Genomic DNA, 22082 nt, shown 5'->3' with positions numbered 1-22082 from the left:
AAATATAAAATTTTATTTTCAGATTTTATAGAATTGTGGACATTTTGAAAAATTGGCACTGGGACCCTTAAAAGATAAAATGAATAACATAGAAAAAACATGTTCAGCAGTAGAAACTATTATTATTATTTGTTACAATATTAAAATTAATTTACCTATTATCAAATTTAATAATTAAAATATTATTTAAAATGGTTAAATTTTAAAGGTATTATGAACTTTTTTAAATTGCAATATATTATATTATTAACTTGACTTTAAAATTAAAACATTAAATAAAAACCAACAAAATAATACAAATATTCTTACTTTTACATTTAATAATAGATTATATAATTGAAAATTCGCTAATATTAAAACTTAATTTGCTCAACAGAATATAAATTTGCTATGTTAAGCTGATTGAAAGACTAAGACAATAAATACAACTATACTCTTAATATATATTTGTTTATGAAACACAAATCTGTCTTTAAAGATAACTGATTTTGTTACTGTGTCTTCATAATGATTAACTTATTTATATTGACTAGAATATTATAGTCTAATATACAAACCACTTGGAGCATGAAATTAATTTGAAAAAAATCATAAAGACGGTTTACAAACATAGGAGAGACACCATACACAAATTTGTTTCGTCTGAAATAATACATTTAATATCATTATTAATGTAAGCAATTTAATGATTATATACAATATTTACCTGAAATATTCAAGACGAGGTGATAAATTTAATATATCAGTAACATTTCGCAGCTCCTCCAGATAAATATTTCCTTTAGGGCTTGCAAATAAATATTTAAATGTTTTCAAAAAGGCCTGTAGACGTGCATGATTATGTGGTGCATATAGATTCAAATAAAGATGACAAAACAATGGTAGACGGAGATCTCTGATATATTCTCTGTCAGCAGCATACTTCTTCAAGTGAGAGAACCATACTTCAAACCTAAACAAATATTTAATTAATGAAATTGTTTAGGTATTCATTGTTAGATATTAATGTAATGTTTAATTCACGATTCAAATTCCGTTTCAGCTCTCCTTATATTATTCTTATCAAACATTTCATCAAGTCCCAATGTTCTAAAATTGTTTTCAACAAACTTCAAATTCACATAGTCTATGACAGGTTTGCTGGCTTGGTAATTATTTGGAGTTTCCTAAAAAAAACGAATATAACATTAATAATGAAAAAAAATGAAAAAAAATGAAATAATAACCAATAAATAAAATTTATTTAATATATTTATAAGTCAAAATGACTACAGACTGCCACGAGCAGAGGAAAGGTTTTGGCTGGGAAGTTTGGCATAAACAGAAATTGAGGTCGCCTTGTCATCAAAGCTGTGCTACAATTACTTGTGCCACATCCCTCAAATTAGTGTCGTTAAATCATACCGGATCGATTGATAAGGTTTTAGATTTGGTGCTTATACATTTTAATATAATTTAATCTAGGTGCTACCGTAGCAGTGCCAAATTTAAACTATAATTTAGTATAAAATATAAATTTGTAACAAATGATCATAGAATACTAATTTTAATCAAAAAAGTTTGATCTTGCATTATATATCTAGATAAACAGGTATTTAAGTACTGTTCAAACTCACATGTCTGATCTTATATTAATTTTTATATGGCTGCCGCAAGTTAGGTTTAATAGGGCAGTTCTAGGGCCACATATGCATTTTTCATCAAAAACTAATTTTACTCGGTAAATATTGAGCTTTGAGCAAAATGTTTCTTACTGTTATCTTACATAATATTGTAAAGTAAAGTACCTACATTAATTTTTAGTATAATTGACTTGTGTATACAGATAATAACATAAATCTCAATAACCCTCTTGTTTTTGAAGTAGATGTAATAATACATAAAGTAATCAACAGTGCGTTTTTTATATTTTTAGGTAAAAAATGAAAGATAATCAGACTGTAAATTTAACATTAGTTTTCATTTCTTCAATGTATAATATTAGTTAGAAAATAGGTACTTAGTGGTACAGTCCTAAATCTTAATAATAATTAATAAAAAAACTTCAAAACACCTAAATAAAATAATATTAATAATAATGAATTACGTGATTCCATGACTCAAGTTACACTTGGATCAAAAAAATACTTTTCAGTTTTAATAGACGATTTTAATATTTCTGACTTATAAATATAACTGACCAACCAATAAATATTCTGAAATGTTAGGTTTCATGAGAATTGAAGTTTTAAATAATAAAAAAAAGGGTAGAATTAAAATACCGGGGACCAAACATCTTAATAATTGACAGAGATGAAACATCTGTGAACTGGTTTTTTTTAAGAGGACAAAACGAAAGGGACAAATTGTTCATGATTCGTCAAACATACTACAAAATTTTTAATAATTAAAAATAAATAATTTAACTTAGAATAGTGAACAATACTAAGCACAACCTTAATCAAAATTTTATGGAGACAATGTAAAATGTATCAACTTTAATCGATCGATAAAAACTGCTCTCCTGACACTAATATTCTAAAAAATTTAAATCCTGCTTAATGTATAGCACTCCTACGGTAGATGGGTACCTACTAACATATTGTACTGCCACCGATGGGGGTATAATGTTTTTTATACGTAGGTACCTACCAAATCAATTGTTATAAAAAAATCATAGAAGCCAATAAATATAGTACAAGTAGGTTGTGGGTACACCAGCACTGTGACAAAGAGAACAGAAGAGATACAATGAAGGAAAGGAACAACCCGCCACCCACGATACCTCACCACCCCCCCCCCCTAGCACGACAGCCGCCTAACTTCAAGCGTCACTGCCAAACTCACGATCAAGTTCCTCTCGAAAAAGTAGTGGCCCAAAGCCATGGTGAACGTGGACCCAGACTTTTGGTATTCGTCTTCCGAAGACGTGTCATTGTAGTCTTCCATCGTGATCTGAGATCCACCGGCGGTGAGGTCGTCGGAATTAGGGCCTGTCGATGCGTCTGCGCTGGTGGCACCGACGCCTTGGGACGTGGACGGCACAGCGTGCGGCAAGTAGGAGGTGGGTGCGGGGACGGCCGACGTCCGCGGGCTGTCATTAGACATCGCGGCCGTGGTGACCGTCGTAGGGCGACCGCCTTGCGTTGTGGCTAGTGCGAAGTGCATTGCGACCGGAGGAGACGCGGCCACCGGTTAGAGCTGACCGGAAACGGGTGTGCGAGAGACGGAACGGCGGCACGTACGAGCGACTGGAATTGTTTCAAGCGGACCGGCGGCCCGTTGCTTGAGCGAATGACGCCACTACGAACGTCAAACAGCAAAACCACGAATTAAGATATATCTTAATTCGTGAGCAAAACTGAGCAATATGCGCGGGTTGCTAAGATACGAGTGTCTCATTGCAGCAAAATGTTTGGCTGTGTTATCACTTAATAGTTCTATCAAATATTTACAATATCTGTTATCATAGATTGAATGATACCGCCAAATCTTAAGGCCCCTGCAAATGTGTCATTTTTAAGGAGTTGTGTTTAGGCAATTATTTCGTTTCTGCGATTACTGATCGTCTTAGTGTGTGTAGTAAATTATCATTAGTATACACGCGTATACTCCCCTACCATCACCCACGGACCACATCAATTTACAATACATTATTATTTCTTATCTGGTTTGTGGTCGCACGCACGAACATGCACAAGTCATATAATGTCTATATCGAAATATTCAAAACCAATTTATGGACGTGAAATAGCCGTCGCACTGACAAAAATTAAGGTACTTCTAGTGGTTCGATTTAAAAAATGTAAAGATGTTTGTATTGGTAAACAAGTTTACTTTGCATCGGTCGGAGTACTTTTTCAATTTTAGTAAATTCTTGACGAGAATAAATATTTTATATTTTATAAATTTATAAATTTTTAGTATTGAATATATTCAAAAAAATAAAAAAATAAAAAATATGCTCTGACCGATGCAAAGAAGACTTGTTGACCAATTAAAACATCTTTACATTTTTTAAATCGAACCACTAGAAATACTTTAATTTTTGTCAGTCGCTAAGGTCGTTTTGATGAAAAAATAATAGGGTTTGCAGGGGCCTTAAATATTATATTATATTATTATGCATTATTTTATTATATATAAAACAAAACAAAACATAAACTTAACTTTTCCTAACACAGACGAGAAAATCTTAAATGTTTTTTAGACATTGACAGGATAATGATGATACTAATAAGTTTGGAACGTACTTTGAGGAATATTATTCAAGGCGGCCACAATGTTGGGCTTATTGTTTTAGGTTGAGGCTTGGGATAAATACGAATAGTATTTCGAATCAATTCACAAAATCTTGAAGCATATATATTATGAAGGGAAAAGGGTGAAATGTTTAGATAAAACTATTCATGTTTTCATGAAATTTTCTCAAGATAGTCTTTACAGGAGATTCATAAAATTATCAAAATATGTTCCAAATGAAAAAGTTTAAAAAATCTGCCTAACAATCAAACTGGAACAAATTAATATTTTTTGGAAAAAGCCGGTCGAACTTCTTTTGAAAGTTAAAGTCAGAAAAATTCAAAATGCTAAATTTTTACAAAAATCGTGTTTCTGAATTTAAAATACAAAAAATTTAAGTTTTTAGAATATTTTTTTTTTAGAAATGTTTGTATTTATATGATTAACCATTTGGTGGAATCATAATTTGCCTATCATACTTACTTTTTATGTTATTATTAATAAACCACATAAAATGAATTATAAAGCTATTTCAAACATTTGCATACCTGAGAAACTTAAAATTGATTTTTTTTATTTTATTCAATGAGTAATAACATAAATAAGTTTTTGGTGAAATCAGAACTAGGTAACTTATATTTTTTGGTTTAGATGAAATTGGTTTACACGTTTTTTATTTATTGATATTTTATGTTCAAATTTGGTGGAAATTATATATTAAATAACCAAGAATAACGATTTAGTTATTTTGTTGTAATTTTATAATATTAATTCAACTTACGGCTATCGTATTAATAATAATAGTAATAACAATATATAAATATAATATAAAATATCCAGACTGACAAACGGTCACCGCTCAGAATCGTTTTTCGTATACAATGATATTATATCATTGAATTCAAATTTAATACCATCCATTATACAGTTACCCACTTGTAACCTACTGTACAGCAAAGCGACATCCACTTACCCACCCTTTTTTTAACTGGATTTGTATTTTTTTATACAGTTTTTAGTCGTACCTGGGCTATTTGGGCTAGCTTTGTTTCATCAGCTGCCACTTCTAACCTTATTTTACCTATAATAGTCCAAATTGTTGGATCTGTTTGTCCTACTATTATTCCATTCTTCGGTTGAATTGTTTGTATATTCATTATCATTAAAAGTTAATTTGTGTACCTATGTTCCATACATTAGGAGGAAAATTTCTTAACTTGCCTGTACTTGCCAATTTAGATATATTGTTATATCAAAATAATTTAATCAAGTTTCAGCTTCCCCAGGAACAATGTTTTTTAAACATGCTATACCATAGTTGATATTACAAACAAATAAGAACCATCTATTTTTCTAAAAAATTAAATTGACTTTTGATCTTCTCTACATGGTGTAACAGAAATAACTTATCAAAAAAAAAAAAATTGATGTATGACAAAATGTTAAAATTATATGATTAGTAAATAGTTTTAAGAATATACCCAAGTTAACAAATTTCCAAAAATAATATTTTTAAAAAAGTAATTGCGTTCCAAATTAATTAATCAAAAATATATTTATATTTAAAAAAATTCTAAAAATAAACTACATGACTTAGATAGATGTCTTCACCATTCAAATCGTTCTTAGAATAAGATTCACAAATTGGCTATTCAAAAAAACATAAGGCAAATTTAAATTTTTTTATTTTCAGTATTAAAAATAAAAAATATTTTATTTTCATTACACGTGAACAGCAAGTGGCTATAAATTATATATAAGAAAAAAATTTAAAAATAATGATTAGAACAAAAGTTATTCCAAAAGTCAGTTTGATTAAATTCCGATTGAGTTATAATAATAATAATTATAATTATTATTATTATTATTGTTATTTGTTTAACAGAAATAATTTCCAATTACGAGTAATAAAAATAAAAATTATATAATAATACAATATAGTAGCAATAAATGAATAATACAAATAATGAAATAAAGGAGAGTATAAAATAAAAAAATAATAATTTGTTAAATCATTCATAAAACGTTAAGAATGAAAATGAAAATTCAATTTATTAAGAATATTGGGGAAATTACATCAGTTTTATAAAATTTATTAAAAAATTCGATAAAAATATTGGTTTGTTTTATTTTAATTTTACTAATAGGATTCATATTATTTTTATCATCCCTGAATATGCCCAAGAATATGTGTAATAGCTATGTATACTTCACATCCAAAATCAACATTTACTATCACAGGATCACTATATAAAAGTTGTTCTTCACATTTTTTTTAAAGTGTAGTGCACATTTTCTCATAAGTTGTCAATGTTTTATTCTGTAAGAAAACATACACTGCTATTGTAAAACTTCTATTTATTTCTACTTCTATAACATAAGGTTGAGTACAAAGTTTTGGAGCCAAAGCAATGTTTCACTAACCTCAACCATAAACCGTGCTAATACATAACAAAAAATTGTTGAGGTACTTACTGTTAGTGGGTGGGCCAGCCATTGATATGTTTTTACATCACTTTAACTGTAATTATAACAATGTTTCTTATTGTTACTTCATTTAAAAAATAAAATGTAACTACTAACAGACTGCAAATATTATTTTAATTAATAAAATAAAAAAATATTGATTTAATTCAAGTAAAATGTCTTACAATTATTCTAGTTTGTCTAGCCAGTAGCCACATTTATACCATAAGCGCAACTGGGAGGGGCTGGAGGGGCTTAACCCCCCTAAACTTGTAATAGCCCCCGCAAAATAAATTATTCATTTGTTTACCAAAAATATTAATAAATTTTTAAAAATTAAACTGTATTTTTACTTTTTTTTAGGGGGGGGGGGAATGTAATTATCTAATTTGTATTTAAACCTTACAATTATTTTATATTGCCTATAGGCTATGATAAATATGGTAAATATCATTAGCTGTATATGCCTGTATTTGTTTGAAGAAAACAATTTATGTCGGTTTATTGGTAAGATTATTATACATAATTTTAATGAATATGCACTAAACTTAAGTATAGAAACAGTGAATTGCGAAATAAAAATCCCTGAACCTAGGAAAAATAACCCCTAGAATACAATGTTTCTCACAACTAGGTACATGAAATTGATTGATCAATTATTTTTTAAACGCTAATTGGTGTAATAATTATCATATTATTAATATTTAATTACAACTATATTATACTTATTGGTGGTATGGTATAGCTACTTTTCATTAAAAAAATTAAAATATAATAAATAATTTTCAAAAATTAACAATAATATTATTTTGTTTTATATCATGATTTTAAGCAAAATATTAAAAAATATAAAAAATATAAATACATATAAAAAATTAGGTACCTACTACCTACATTCATTGATCATTTATTTGATAATTATTTGTGTCTATAAATAAAACTTAAATCGGCTTCTTATAGTAAGATTAATTATTAATATTGACATTTTGCTTAAAGTCAAAATATTATTAGGAAATATAATATTTTATTTTGGGGATATATTATAATACATAATATAAAAAATATTATTATTGTTAACGCCTGAAAATTATAATATAAATATTAATAAATACCTAAGTTAAATTGTATTTAATATAGGTTAGGTACCTGTATTACCTATCTACCTACCTATATATTTAAACTTTGAACATAGATTTGTTTTTTAATTTAATTTTTCTTAAATCTCTACTTGATTTTTAATTTTTTCAATGATATTTAATATGTACAGTTTATACCTATACTATAAGTATATATTTGTAATTAAATATTATTAATGTGATATTCACACTAATTATAACGTTTAAAAAATATTTTCTCAATCATTTTTATGATGTATTTGTGAGTGATAAAAACTAATATTGTACTCTGGGGATTTTTATTTTGATTACCATAGATATAGTATACTGTTATTGTGAATAATTAAATTTGAGTAAATAAATATTTTTTTTTGTATTACTTTTTATAATCTTATGTGAATATATATGGGGGCGTGGGTTACTTTTTATGTATTATCAAGTGGGGGCTACAGCCCACCAAAATTTTAGCCCTAGTTGCGCCACTGATTTATACAAAAACATTTTTCACTCTTTTCTTATAGAAGATAAATTGGTATCTACTCCATAACTGATTAATCATTGCATGGACAATAAAACAATATCCAATGACTACTGTCTACTGAGAAATTAGTATCAAACAAAAAGTATGTATAGGTGATAGATGCCTACAAAATAAGTCATTAAAACCACCATATAAATGAAAATATATCAAGCAAATAAATTATGAGTTGTAGTAAGAAATCTAGGTCAATTGTCACCCATAATATATATTAATGTATGACGATAAGCACATAGAACTTAATTGTCAAGGAATAATATGAAATTTGATCATAAAAAACACTTATTTTTGTAGCTGTCAAACTATTTCACTACCTATTGCCTATTATAATTATTTCATATTTATAATATCTTTTGGATTAGGTTAAGTGCAAAAGAATAAAAGAATTATAAGTGAAAAAAGTACTTGTTCATTTTTGTAAAATACTATGGTTATAAGGATAATATTGTAATTTATCTTTGTCTCAAAGTAGAAAATACTGGTTCTGCAATTTTTTTCCAATTCCACAGGTCACATATTATGCCATTATGAGGAAGATGTATACTGCCGGACGGAAACAGGTCGCTGTTCAGGGTATTCTATCTTGAGATAGAAAATATTATATCCTGCCTGGCCAAACATTACGTAGGTCAATGGTCTCAAAAATATAGCCCACAATAAACATTTATATCTTCAAAAATTAAATTTTTTATTTAAATAAAAATAAATAAGTGATTTGTAATACCTAGTACTATATACAGTTATATCATAATAACATTATCTGACTCTAACTGTATTTAATACTAGGTATAACAAATCACTTTTTTTTTTAATTTTTAAAGAAATAAATATTATAAGATAAATAAAAAAAAATTACTATTACAAATAACATAAATAAATGTTGTCTTCATTTATTTAGTTGATTTTGGATTTAGTATTAAGATAAGTAAAAATGTGTTTTTCCCTCATACCATTGACATATAATTAATATATAGGCCTGTTGATAATTTAAGTTTGAGATCACTGACATAAAAAGTATTTTAAAGAGCATGTGTTTTCACTATATTAAATTAAAATTATGTTAAAATAATAAATAATTAAATAATATAAAAAGAAATGAAGGATATTATTATATTATAATTTTAATAATTATTAAATATAACATTTTAAGAATTAATTGTATCTTATAGGATACCCTACCATACCCTATACTATACGAGTAGAACTTATACATCATAAAATCAATGTTTCTCAAAATTGTTTTAATTACAATACTAATAAAAATTAGGAGGTTTCAGTTGTGGGGATAGGACTTGAAGGATAGGATGGACTGTCTATTTCAATTACTACTCCTTGCTCAGAACTGGTAACAGCTTGTTGTGGCTGTACTTGAGCTTGTGGTTTTAAATCAACAACGGCAACTGGTTGTATAGCATCAGCAGCCTGATGCCTCATTTTCTTGTTTATATTTTTCGTTTGGTGGTTCTTCTTCTTCATCACTTAAAGTAAGGTCAACAAACTTCAAGTTTTCGTTTTCTGGTCGTTTGACAGTATCGGCGTTAAGTTCTATTTTTTTATCAACAGATTTTTCTTCGTCGCTGTCTAAATTCACAGAATCGATAGTTTTTAATTTTGCATCAAAAGTACTATTTGTGGTTTTTGTCTCTTTATTTTCTTCATATACTATCCATGTGCCATCAGGTAAAAATTCAATTTCCTTGCTGCAATCATCGAGTGTTGAACTTGAAACAACTTCCAAAAAATAATCTTGTATTTGTATGTCATCATACAAACAAGGTTTGTTACAAGTTGGGCACATCCATGTTGGCTTTTTCTCATTCATTAAAATAAATGCACTCGCATCAAAACATTGCAAATGATCACAATGGATAGATTTTGCAGGGATCTCCATTCTAACTTTACCCAATGGACACACCAAAGAAAATCGATAAGATGTAGTGGCCAAATCTGGGTCGACATCTGTTAACTTTTCAATTATATAGTTTTTGGTCTCTTCCGAACTCCTACCTCCTTTATCTTTAAGTCTTTGTATCAACGTTTCTGAACTTACTATTTTTACAAGATATATACCCATAGCATAATTTTTTGTATCAGTCCAATTTATATTGATGATGTTGGGAGTGATTGGCGAAAGTTTGATTTGTTGAGTGCAATTTATAGGTCTTGGATATCGTCTGGATTCAGCTCCTGGCCGATTATTAGAAGCCATAAGTGGTAATGAACATGATTTCCCATTTACACGAATGTATATTCCAAGAGGCATACAATCTGTTACCTCATCACTCATAGGTTCCGCTAACTGACAAATTCTAATCTGGAACTGGTAGGGAAATTCTTCTTTCCCCGGAGATACATCACGATTAATGGCAACAACATTGATAGCCTCAATGGGCAGAAAAAGTTTGAATAGCGATTCTTTTAAACCTAAATAAATAATATACTTATTATAAATATAATTAACTTAAGATAAATAATAAAATATATAGCTACCTTTAGGAATCTTTTGTAATGAAAATTTGTCCGTGCCAGCTAGAAAAGTTGGCTTAAGAACTACGTCAATTACCTCATAAAATGGTAACTTTTTGAACTTGATTTGGGCAACAGTTTCAGGAGATGGAGTATAAGAATTATTTCCAACTGTCATTCCTTGCATATTATATCCCAATGGACCTTGTGGCGCCACATTCATTTGCTGACTTGAGGACAAATGAGATGACGTAATAGAACGAGGTCCAGAAGGCTGATAACTGCCCGATATATATTGAATGTTATTATTAGCCATAGTATTTGCACTAAAGGTATTATGATAAATGCCTCTTTGAATTTGGGACATAACCTGTGGTATCCCACCTCGGGCCATATGCATTGGCTGTTGAGGATATTGTGGGGCAGGTTGGTACATTCTTTGTTGAGGGGCCTGTATCTGTCCCATCATTTGTCTCTGTTGGGTTTGTAATAAGCTGTGATTCATAATAGCATTATTATTAGACATTACTATTGGCATGGAACGATATATTTCATGTATTTTTGATAGATATTCCGCGTGGTTTAAGCCAGGTGATCTAGTTCTTAATAATTCAAGTGCCCGATATTTTAATTCAGATTTTCGTCCTCCTATACTTCGACCAAAAGCTCCCAATAATGTTTGCAAGTCGATAGTCCGAAAACTGTCCAGCATATTTTTATAATTATGGTCGGCCATCATAGTCACTAAAAAAATAAATAAAAATAATAATAATTTAATTAATAATTTGTATTAAGTAAATGTATAGTTATAATAATTACATAATACAAATAAATATATTTTATCATTTTTAAAATATAATATGAATAGATTATTATGTAACCTTTTTAGATTCATAATAAATTTGAATTTTGGTAACCAAATAACCTAACTAGATCAAATTCCTGTAAAGGGTGAAAAATATTTGAAAGCTCGTCCAAGAAAGTAATAATAAGAATCAATCTGATTTAGGAACAAATGCAGTTTAGTTCCCACGCGATTTTCTCGATTATTTTTTCCCCAAAATGTGTGTTATAAAGCACTAAATACAAAAGTCTAATTCAAAAATTCTCGCATTTTTTTACTTAAAAAGTTATATCAAAAAAACTATAAAACAGTAAACTTTTCAAAAATACGTGATATCCTCGATAAAAACATTAGCAATTGTATGTTTTTTATGATAAACGGAAATATGCAAATAGATTTTAACTATCGTATTTGCTGTTAAAAACTTGTTAATTAAAACCAAAATTTACACCGTATCACAGCTTGATATCACAATATCCCTCGGCAGTGACTACGCGTGTATCAGCACTCGTCGCTACGCTCCTCGGCGCCGTCGCTCTGCTCCGCAAATCGAAAATATCAGTGCCGCAACAATAGGGGGGGCAGGGTATGCAATGCATTCCCTGGCCAGGTTTTATGTTATGGGGGGGGGGGGGGCATCATCAAAAAGGAAAAATTAAGCAATTTATTATTAAAAAAAAATGGAAAATATACATTCCATATTTCTATAGTAGATTGATATTACAATAAAAATTAAAAATTTTTTTAAACTGGATCAACTTGAACAAAGTAAGTTTTATTCGAAATATTTCATATTTGTAGTTTAATTATTTTTAATATTTTTAAAAATTGCAAAGCATACGCGTAACTAGACATAATACCTATAGTAAACACTAAACCAATACAATAAATTACTGTGAATATTGTAATTTCAGTAGCTACCAGTAGCATTTCTAACTCTATATTTATATTATAACTATCTACTTAAAAAAAATATTGGATTACCAATACTCAAATATTGTAGAATACTGTGTTTTTATGTTAAGTTAATTTATAAAAAAATATAATGAATAGGTAGTAGGTATATGTTTTTCAAAAATTAATTTTCAATAGTTTTACATTTTTTAACTAAACATTTATAATATGTTATATTGATTTATATAACAATTTAAGCCAGCAAATAATCTATAATGTTTTTAAAATGTATTTTAGATGAAAATGACCATGTAGAACATGGGGTTGAATCAGATATATTGGACACTGAATCATCTGCAATAAATGGTACTTAATAATTGATTTTATTATTATTGTATATTCTTATTTTTCTAAATAGTTTTACATTTTAAACTAAACATTTGTATGTTATATTGATTTATATAACAATGAGAGCGAATAACAGTAATTAATCCATCATGTTTTTAAAATGTATTTTAGATGAAAATGACCATGTAGAACATGGGGTTGAATCAGATATATTGGACACTGAATCATCTGCAATAAATGGTACTTAATAATTGATTTTATTATTATTGTATATTCTTATTTTTCTAAATAGTTTTACATTTTAAACTAAACATTTGTATGTTATATTGATTTATATAACAATGAGAGCGAATAACAGTAATTAATCCATCATGTTTTTAAAATGTATTTTAGATGAAAATGACCATGTAGAACATGGGGTTGAATCAGATATATTGGACACTGAATCATCTGCAATAAATGGTACTTAATAATTGATTTTATTATTATTGTATATTCTTATTTTTCTAAATAGTTTTACATTTTAAACTAAACATTTGTATGTTATATTGATTTATATAACAATGAGAGCGAATAACAGTAATTAATCCATCATGTTTTTAAAATGTATTTTAGATGAAAATGACCATGTAGAACATGGGGTTGAATCAGATATATTGGACACTGAATCATCTGCAATAAATGGTACTTAATAATTGATTTTATTATTATTGTATATTCTTTTTTTTTCTAAATAGTTTTACATTTTAAACTAAACATTTGTATGTTATATTGATTATATAACAATGAGAGCGAATAACAGTAATTAATCCATCATGTTTTTAAAATTTATTTTAGATGAAAATGACCATGTAGGACATGGGGTTGAATCAAATACATTGGACACTGAATCATCTGCAATAAATGAGTACTTAATAATTGATTTTATTATTATTGTATATTCTTTTGTTTTCTAAATAGTTTTACATTTTAAACTAAACATTTATAATATGTTATATTGATTTATATAACAATTTAAGCCATCAAATAATCTATTATGTTTTTAAAATTTATTTTAGATGAAAATGACCATGTAGGACATGGAGTTGAATCAAATACATTGGACAATGAAACATCTGCAAATAATGGTAATATAATATATTTTGTGTTACCGTTAATATGTATAATCATGACATTTTTGGTATTACTTAGGAATTCTGTACAATATCTGACTATTTTTAAAGATGTTTATATTATTTATTTTTTTACAAGCATTTTGGGTATTTTATGCAATAACTAAGAATTTCAAATATGACAAATCTATTTATTTTTATTTTATTGACTCATTTTATTAAACTTATTTATTATCTTTTATTTTAATCAATTGGTTTTTTGTTTTTTTAGTGGTAAATACTACACTTGATTTGAATTCAGAATACCCTACTGATAGAGGTAGATTCCCTGACAACCTTACTGATTCTAATTTAAAGAAACAAATCATCGCATATGGTCCTTGTAAGCCAATAAACAAATATCTTTTGAAAAATGTCAGTTTGAAAAATTGTGGTCGTTATTTTTCAATTGATTATTATCACTTGACTACTAAAACTGGAATGAAAATTCCAAGGCAATGGTTATGTTTTTCAGTTATAATGAGTAAGGTATACTGTGAAACTTGTTGGCTCTTTGCCAACAGATTGAACGCAAATTTCAAGTATAACTGGATTCAAGGTATATGTGACTGGCAAAATTTGAGTACCAAAATAATGAAACATGAAAAATTCCATCAACACTTAGAAGCTGTTCAAATAAGATTACTTTGGGTAAAAAATGAAACAATTGAAAAAAATGTAGAAAAACAAATATCGATTGAAGCTCAATTTTGGAAAGATGTTTTGACCAGATTAATAAAAATTATTTTAAGTCTTACTGCTGGAAACTGTGCTTTAAGAGGAAATGAAGGGAAAAAAAATACTGATTCAGAAGGAAATTTTCTACGCACCGTTAAACTTATTGCCGAATATGATCCTGTATTGAACAAGTTACTTTACAATGAAGAAATGAAAATAAAATATCTTAGTTGGAAAATACAAAATGAGCTCATCGAACTATTGGCATTAAATGTTAAACAATTAATCTGTGACGAGATTCGAAATGCTCAATGCTTTACAATAATAATGGACTCGACCCAAGATATCACAAAAGTAGACCAGGTTAGTTTAATTATAAGATATGTTATAGTTGATTATGAAGAAAAATCTTTCAAAATAATGGAATCTTTTTTGGGATTTTATCCATTAATTAAGCATGGTGCTGAAGATCATGTTAATTTAATTTATGAAATATTGAACAATTGTAAATTGGACATAAAAAGATGTAGAGGTCAAGGGTATGATGGGGCATCAGTTATGAGTGGTGCATATACTGGTGTCCAAAAAAGGATTTCAGATGTCGTACCAAGTGCTTCCTACATTCATTGCACAGCTCATAGCCTCAATTTGGTTATTTCTGATATTGCTAAAAGCTCTCAAAAAGTAGCTTTATTCTTTGATCTTGTACAAGATATATTTCTGTTCTTTAGCAAGAGCGCACCTAGATGGGCTTCGTTGGCTTTTGGTGAGAAGACCGCAGATCAAATTAGAAATAAAGTATTAAAAAAAGTGTGTGCCACTCGATGGGAAGCAAGACACAACGCCGTGTATTCACTAAAATGTAATTTTATAAATGTTTTAAAATCTTTAACCAATATATTATTAACAAGTGACAAAAGTAATGAAAAAAATAGAGCCAAATCACTGAAAAAAAAAATGGAATCATTTGAATTCGTTATGTTGATGACCATTTGGGAAAATATTTTAAAACCTTTATCAATTGTATCAAAGGTATTACAATCACCACAAACCAATCTTCACAAGGCATGTGATTTATTGCAAGGAACAATTTTATCAATTGAAAAAATGAGAGATGGTTATGATGACGTCGTTGGGTCAGCATCTGAATTATGCCATAAATGGGGTATATCCACCACGAAACCCACAACCCGTAAAATATATTCAAAACAATACTGTGGAGAAATTCAAGGAGATAGACGATTAGATGTGCCGGAAGAAAAATTTTGTATAGCAATTTTTTATCCTCTCATTGATACAGCTTTATTTCAGTTACGAGATCGATTTAAAGGACTTCATTCGGTTTCAAGAAATTTTGAATTTTTACTTCCACAAAATATAGTTACCATGAAAGAGTCAGACATAGTTAAATCTTGTTATGATTTCATATCATTTTACAATAATGATGTGACATCAGATTTAATAAGACAACTAATTTCATTAAAAGAATTTATTAAAAATACAAAAATTCAAACTATTCAAGAATTGTCCTCTTTTATAATTGAATATGATCTTTCATCCCTTTACAATCAAATTCTCACTGCTTGTATTATATATTTAAGTCTCCCAGTTACCGTAGCTACGGCCGAAAGGTCATTTTCCAAATTAAAACTCCTCAAAAACTATCTTCGTAATTCTATTTCGCAAGATAGATTAACTGGCATAAGTATACTTAACATAGAAAAATCAAGGACAAAAGAACTTGATATTGAAAAACTAATACATGACTTTTCAAATATGAAGGCAAGGAAAAAAAACTTTTTAAAATAAAATATTTGTATAACACCTATAATATTGTTTATTTTTTGTTATTGAAATTTAAATATAATATCAGTTAATAAATTAATTGCTTTTTATTAATTTGACTATTTGACTACTGATAAGTGATAACTGATGTATTGTTGGAGATGTAATTAAAAATATGATGAACTTAATATAACCAACATAACTATACTAATATTTTGCTTGAAAAGTTTTAAAAATTGGGGGCCATACATTTTGTTTTGTATTAGGGGTCTGGCCAAGGTTATCTGTGGCACTAATTTTTTTTCATTATACTGTTTAGTACAAGTACAGGGGCCCCATAACATTTTTGGCATCAGGGCCCCACAATACCTAGTTGCGGCACTGGAAAATATCCCTCGACTTGTTATGCAAAACCACCTCAAGTAGGTATCAGGGACAAAACAATTAAAGATAAGTGAAAATTTAAGTAAAAATATTATTTTGCTTGGGCAGTGACTACGCGTGTATCGGCATTCGGCACTCGTCGCTACGCTCCTCGGCGCCGTCGCTCCGTTCCGCAAATCGAAAATATCCCTCGACTTGTTATGCAAAACCACCTCATATAGGACACATTGGTCACCGATATATTAATCAAAATTTTTCATCAAAACTACACTTTATATAATATTATAACAAGATAAAATAACATAATTAATAAGAGGAGACAATCCAATACGAAAACGTAGGAAAACAAAGTGCATGCGTAAATACGTACAATCGTAAACTTTGGAAAGTTATAACTTCCAAAATAATAATTTGCGAGAATTTTTGAATTAGACTTTTGTCTTCAGTACTTTACAACACACATTTTTTTTTGGGGGGGGGGGGGGGGGAATCAAAAAAATCGCGTGGGAACTAAACTGCATTTATACCCTGATTTATTTTTTTTATTACCTATACCGGCCTGCGTACGATTTTACACTGGCCCATGCTACGTTTCAATTTAGTTTATAAAAATATAAAATGTTATGATTTTTCTGTATTTTATTTTATTATAGTTATAAAATTATTAAAATCCATATAATGTTTATTGTAAAACGTACCTCGTAACGACGACGAAGTCAGAATTTGGCGGTCAGGCTAAATTGTCAAGTTATGCCTAATTGAAAATGTTCATACACACGCTGCGTAGTCACTTACTGTCTGCGGTCACTCGGACAATTACATTCGTAAACGTCCTCTCGGTTTGTTATGTAAAACTACCTTGGGTGGGTCTCGGAGTTACACAAAAAATGTAAAAGCACATATACACCTGGCGTAGTCACTCGGTGCGCTCGCTCGGACAATTAAAATAGAAAAACACCGCTCGATTTATTATGTAAAACCACATTGGATGGGTCTTTGAACCCAAATAGCTAATTGCGCCCACGGGTGTATTTCTCACTGAACTATGGAAAACACATTGGGAAAAGAAGCGTCCCACACTCGCACTTTAGTAGACCGACATTTTGATTTATCTCGTGGAATATACAAAAAAAATTATCTGGAATAATACATAAAAAGTAAAGATACCAACCTTCGGTTAAAAGATATTAACCGTGGATGCACTGGTATTTGGAAGAAGATGAGCTGATAATTAATTCAATCCATGAAAAATCATCGATAAGGACCATAGACATAATATAATATTATGTCTATGATAAGGACACTCGCGGAATAAAAATGGCAGCCCTCGATATAGGGACACTTTCAACACGTCATGAATTATATACAACCATAGAACAATATAGAAGCGAAACTCGATCAGCTGATTGGGGTTTTGTTTCCCTATGATCTGAAGTCTGAACCTCCGAAAAACATGGAAACGTTTCCGCGCACCAACATCATGCTAGACATGTTTACGTAAACGTTTTCCGAAACATAGGCGGGATACGCTACGCGGGGTCAGCCTGTTTACCATTCCCTATTCCACGTATGCCACGCCCCCCTGGAACCGTGTTCAAGGCCACAATCGCCCGATTCGGCCAGTTCACGGAGTTTCGTACCCCCGATACAACGCGCCTTCCGTGTATAGAGTTCAGTGGTATTTCTATTTTACAATCAAGTTTTCTGGGATCGACAGAAGAGTTAGTTGTTTGTAACTATGTAAGCCACGTTATAATTTGAAAATTATCTACAATTTACGAAAAACCTCATGTAAATCGAGTCTGTAATGAAAATTAAAAAAATGAAGAAAATATTACAAAATAACATGCATTAGGCACCTAGCCCCACAAGTACAGTAATGAAACATTTTAGTAGGTACTAAAATCGAAAGATCAATGAAAATAAACAAGTGTCGTAAGGCATATTGTATTCGTACAATAGTGGTGGACGGCAATGACGTCACATGGCGGGGGGTTCGTTTTGTTTACACGACTGTGAGGCAACCTCTATTATCTATAAACCTTGCCTAACTCTCACCGAGGGACTAGTGACTACTACTATATGCTCCGTCTATGAGTATGGTAGTTCTATGGTTCCTATCGATGGATTTATCATGAATAAAATTATTTTAATAGCTTATCGTCCACGGTGCGTAAGTACGTACCGATCAAGGTGTCGTCACTTGTTTGAAAATTTTACCACAGACAGTCATCGCCATCGGGAGAGCTATATGTCCTATAGATGCCGATAATTGAACACTATTATACGTTAAATCCATAGAAAATTTAAAATATATTATGATTTAAGGAATAAAATTTAAAATGTTAAATTATGTTAGTGACATTTATGTTTTAAATTATTTGTATGTAAGTATTTAAATGTTTCCTTTTTTTAAAATATATTTATTAGTATTATTAAATACTGTCATGTTTAAATTAACCATAACAAAAAAAAATAATTTTAATACATTATTAAAATAAATTTATAATATTATAGTATAGGTATATTATTATCAGTATATACTGAGTATAGACACATATAAACTTATGGACAGCGCATTCAACTTCGCTCTGCCGTCAAAGCTAGTCGATCATATTATAAACATATAACTGAGATAGAAACAACATAAAGTAGCGAAGGAACTCTATACATATTACACAAGCGCCTAGAGACAGAAAACGCCAAATGGCTGAAAGATGGCGGTCTTATATTCTCATCAATCGTACCTCTTATCTTCTTTACCTTTATGTCTGAAAATACAGTTAATTGTACTGAGTGTGGAAATCAATTTAAGTTCTTAAAAAATCTTAGAGCTCATATTAAAAAAAACATCCCTTAACTGATATTGACAGTATAGCACCGACCAAAAAAATAAAAAACAAGGAATTATATGTGTTCTCCTGTAACAAATGTGACAAATCATTTTGCCATATCAAAAATCTCAATGAATATGAAGCAATGCCCATTCAATTAAAATAGTTAAACCTAATTTGAAGTATCCCATAGAATGTCTTGTATTCAAAAATATTGAAAATTTTAATTTATGGAAAAATGAAATGGAACACAAAACCAAATTATGTTACATAAAAAATTGTGGATCTATTGATAATGATCATAGTAATAAAACATTTATATACTATAAATTCCATAGGAATGGAAATTATATTTTAAAAGGTACAGGTCTGAGGCATTCAAAAACACAAGGTTCAAATAAAACTAATGGATACTGCTCATCTTGTATTGATGTTACTATAATATGTAAATTGAATAAAAAATGTACAGTTAAGTTTATAGCAAATCATACAGGCCATGATAATGATACAGAGCATTTACCATTAAATAAGGATGTTCGAGATAACAAAGCGAGTAAGATGTCTCAGAATATACTTTTTGAACATCTTTTAGATGAAATTTATGATAATATTTCAAATAATTCTTTAGAAAGAATACATCTCTTAACAAAGAAAGATTTACATAATATTCAAACATCTTATAATCTAAATAATAAAGTTATATTACATGCAAATGATGCAATAAGTGTTGAAAGTTGGGTTCAAAATTTAAAAAAATTAATATGACAAATTTAGCCTTATATACTATAAGCAACAAGATGAGTTAGATTAATAATTTTCGAACTTAAAAAAAGATGATATCTTGTTAATTATAATGAATAATTATCAACAGTCTATGTTGGAAAAATATGGACATGATGTAATTTGTATAGATGAAACTCATGGTATGAATTTCTATCACTTTAATTTAACAACACTCTTAGTACTTGAAAATGTGAGAGAAGGTTTTCCATGTGCCTTTATGATTAGTAATCGTATCGATGAGGCAGTACTGACAATATTTTATTCTAAATAAAATTATTAACAGGACAATTGCAGCCCATGCAGGACCATGTCCGATATGGCTGAAAGTTTTTTCAATGCATATATTGTTGAAATGAAACGTCAAAAACAAAGATTATACTACACTTGGCAAGTTGATCATGCCTGGAGAAAAAATTTAGTTAAAATCAAATCTAAAGATAAGCAATGTGAAACATACACACTTTTGAGGACTTAACTTCATGAACAAGATCCAAAAGCCTTTGAAATAATTTTTGATGAAGCTATAAACCAATTGTCGGCTAATGATGACACTGTTGATTTTTATAATTATTTTGTTAATAATTACGGAACATGTGTGGAAACTTGGGTTTACTGTCATCGTCGTCATGCAGGAATAAATACTAATATGCATATCGAAAGAATTCACCGGACTCTGAAACATTTATTTAGAAGGTAAAAAAGTTAAACAACTTGATAAGTCTATACATACATTATTGAAATTTTTTAGAGACAAATCTATAGACAGACCTATTATATTTCATAAAGGAAAACTTCTAGAATTAAAGAATTAATAAAAAGGCACAAAAATAGACTAGAAATGTCAACTAATAATGTGCTTAAAAATGGGGAAGATTGTTGGAATGTGATGGCAAGTGATCATGATGATATGTACACTGTAAATAAATTGAAAAAATCCTGTGATTGCCAAATCGTTTGTGATGAATGCAAAACTTGTACTCATTGTTTTTCATGTACATGTATAGATAGTGCAATTAAATGGAATTTTTGTAAACATATCCATTTGGTTTGCCTATTGGAAATATCACAAAATATAAATATAAAAAAACCTAAGTTTGGAAGACAATAATAAAAAATATGAGACTCCTAGTATTGTATCTCAATTTAATAATACAGAAGTAATACATGAAGTAAACAATTTATAACATGAAAATCAAAAAATTAAAACATACTTGATACAATGTTACATACCAGTGGCGAGGCGAACTATTTTCAAACAAGGAGCAAAGATTTTATTCTAACCACCCACCCGCCCATCCAATATTTTATGAAAAAAATTGTGTTAAATTAAATTATGTTTATTATTTATTTAACATTTATATACAGGTACAATGACAATTCATTCTTAAAACATTTGAAGTTAATAACATACATAGCTTCTAGTTTATTATTTTCTTATTTAAGTTATTTTTTAAGATTCTGATTGGAGCAAAACAATGTTGGTGTCTGATTTTCTACTTCAGCATCTTTTTGCTGATAAGAAAATTAATCTAGTATTTTTTTTTTTTTTTTTTTTTTTTTGGGGGGGGGGGGGGG

The 22082-nt window shown here is 29.0% G+C and overlaps 3 protein-coding genes across 25 annotated transcripts in view; 1 reads left to right on the top strand and 2 right to left on the bottom strand.

The window, feature by feature from the left end:
* Window positions 1-3408, bottom strand: part of LOC100569295 — a 28826-nt gene extending 25418 nt beyond the window's left edge. For 6 of the 21 annotated variants that reach the window (XM_029485829.1, XM_029485832.1, XM_029485833.1 and 3 more), the window contains exons 1-4: window positions 2827-3406; window positions 1024-1166; window positions 707-952; window positions 558-642 (exon numbers count right to left, since the gene is read on the bottom strand). In XM_029485829.1, the coding sequence (XP_029341689.1) occupies window positions 558-642; window positions 707-952; window positions 1024-1166; window positions 2827-3147 (795 nt within the window). In that variant the 5' untranslated portion in view covers window positions 3148-3406. Of the gene's footprint in view, window positions 1-557; window positions 643-706; window positions 953-1023; window positions 1167-2826 lie in introns of all 21 variants that reach the window. The other 15 variants (XM_029485823.1, XM_029485826.1, XM_029485831.1 and 12 more) reach the window with 7 other exon arrangements.
* A 5802-nt stretch (window positions 3409-9210) lies between these two features.
* Window positions 9211-22082, bottom strand: part of LOC100163978 (E3 SUMO-protein ligase PIAS2) — a 16422-nt gene continuing 3550 nt past the window's right edge. For 2 of the 3 annotated variants that reach the window (XM_003241630.4, XM_016801026.2), the window contains exons 2-3: window positions 10831-11550; window positions 9211-10764 (exon numbers count right to left, since the gene is read on the bottom strand). In XM_003241630.4, the coding sequence (XP_003241678.1) occupies window positions 9755-10764; window positions 10831-11545 (1725 nt within the window). In that variant the 5' untranslated portion in view covers window positions 11546-11550 and the 3' untranslated portion in view covers window positions 9211-9754. Of the gene's footprint in view, window positions 10765-10830; window positions 11551-17588; window positions 19230-22082 lie in introns of those variants that run through there. The other variant, XM_003241631.4, reaches the window with a different exon arrangement.
* LOC115033826 (zinc finger MYM-type protein 1-like) lies at window positions 13264-16530 on the top strand. Its single transcript, XM_029488086.1, has 6 exons — window positions 13264-13354; window positions 13508-13576; window positions 13730-13799; window positions 14084-14151; window positions 14276-15531; window positions 15754-16530. The coding sequence occupies exons 1-6, from the start codon at window positions 13264-13266 to the stop codon at window positions 16528-16530; spliced, it is 2331 nt and encodes a 776-aa protein (XP_029343946.1).

This window comes from Acyrthosiphon pisum, chromosome X (genome assembly GCF_005508785.2).
Source record: "Acyrthosiphon pisum isolate AL4f chromosome X, pea_aphid_22Mar2018_4r6ur, whole genome shotgun sequence".
Lineage (NCBI taxonomy): Eukaryota > Metazoa > Arthropoda > Insecta > Hemiptera > Aphididae > Acyrthosiphon > Acyrthosiphon pisum.
Note: the sequence above shows the minus strand (reverse complement) of the source record. Positions and strands in the feature narration are given on the sequence as shown.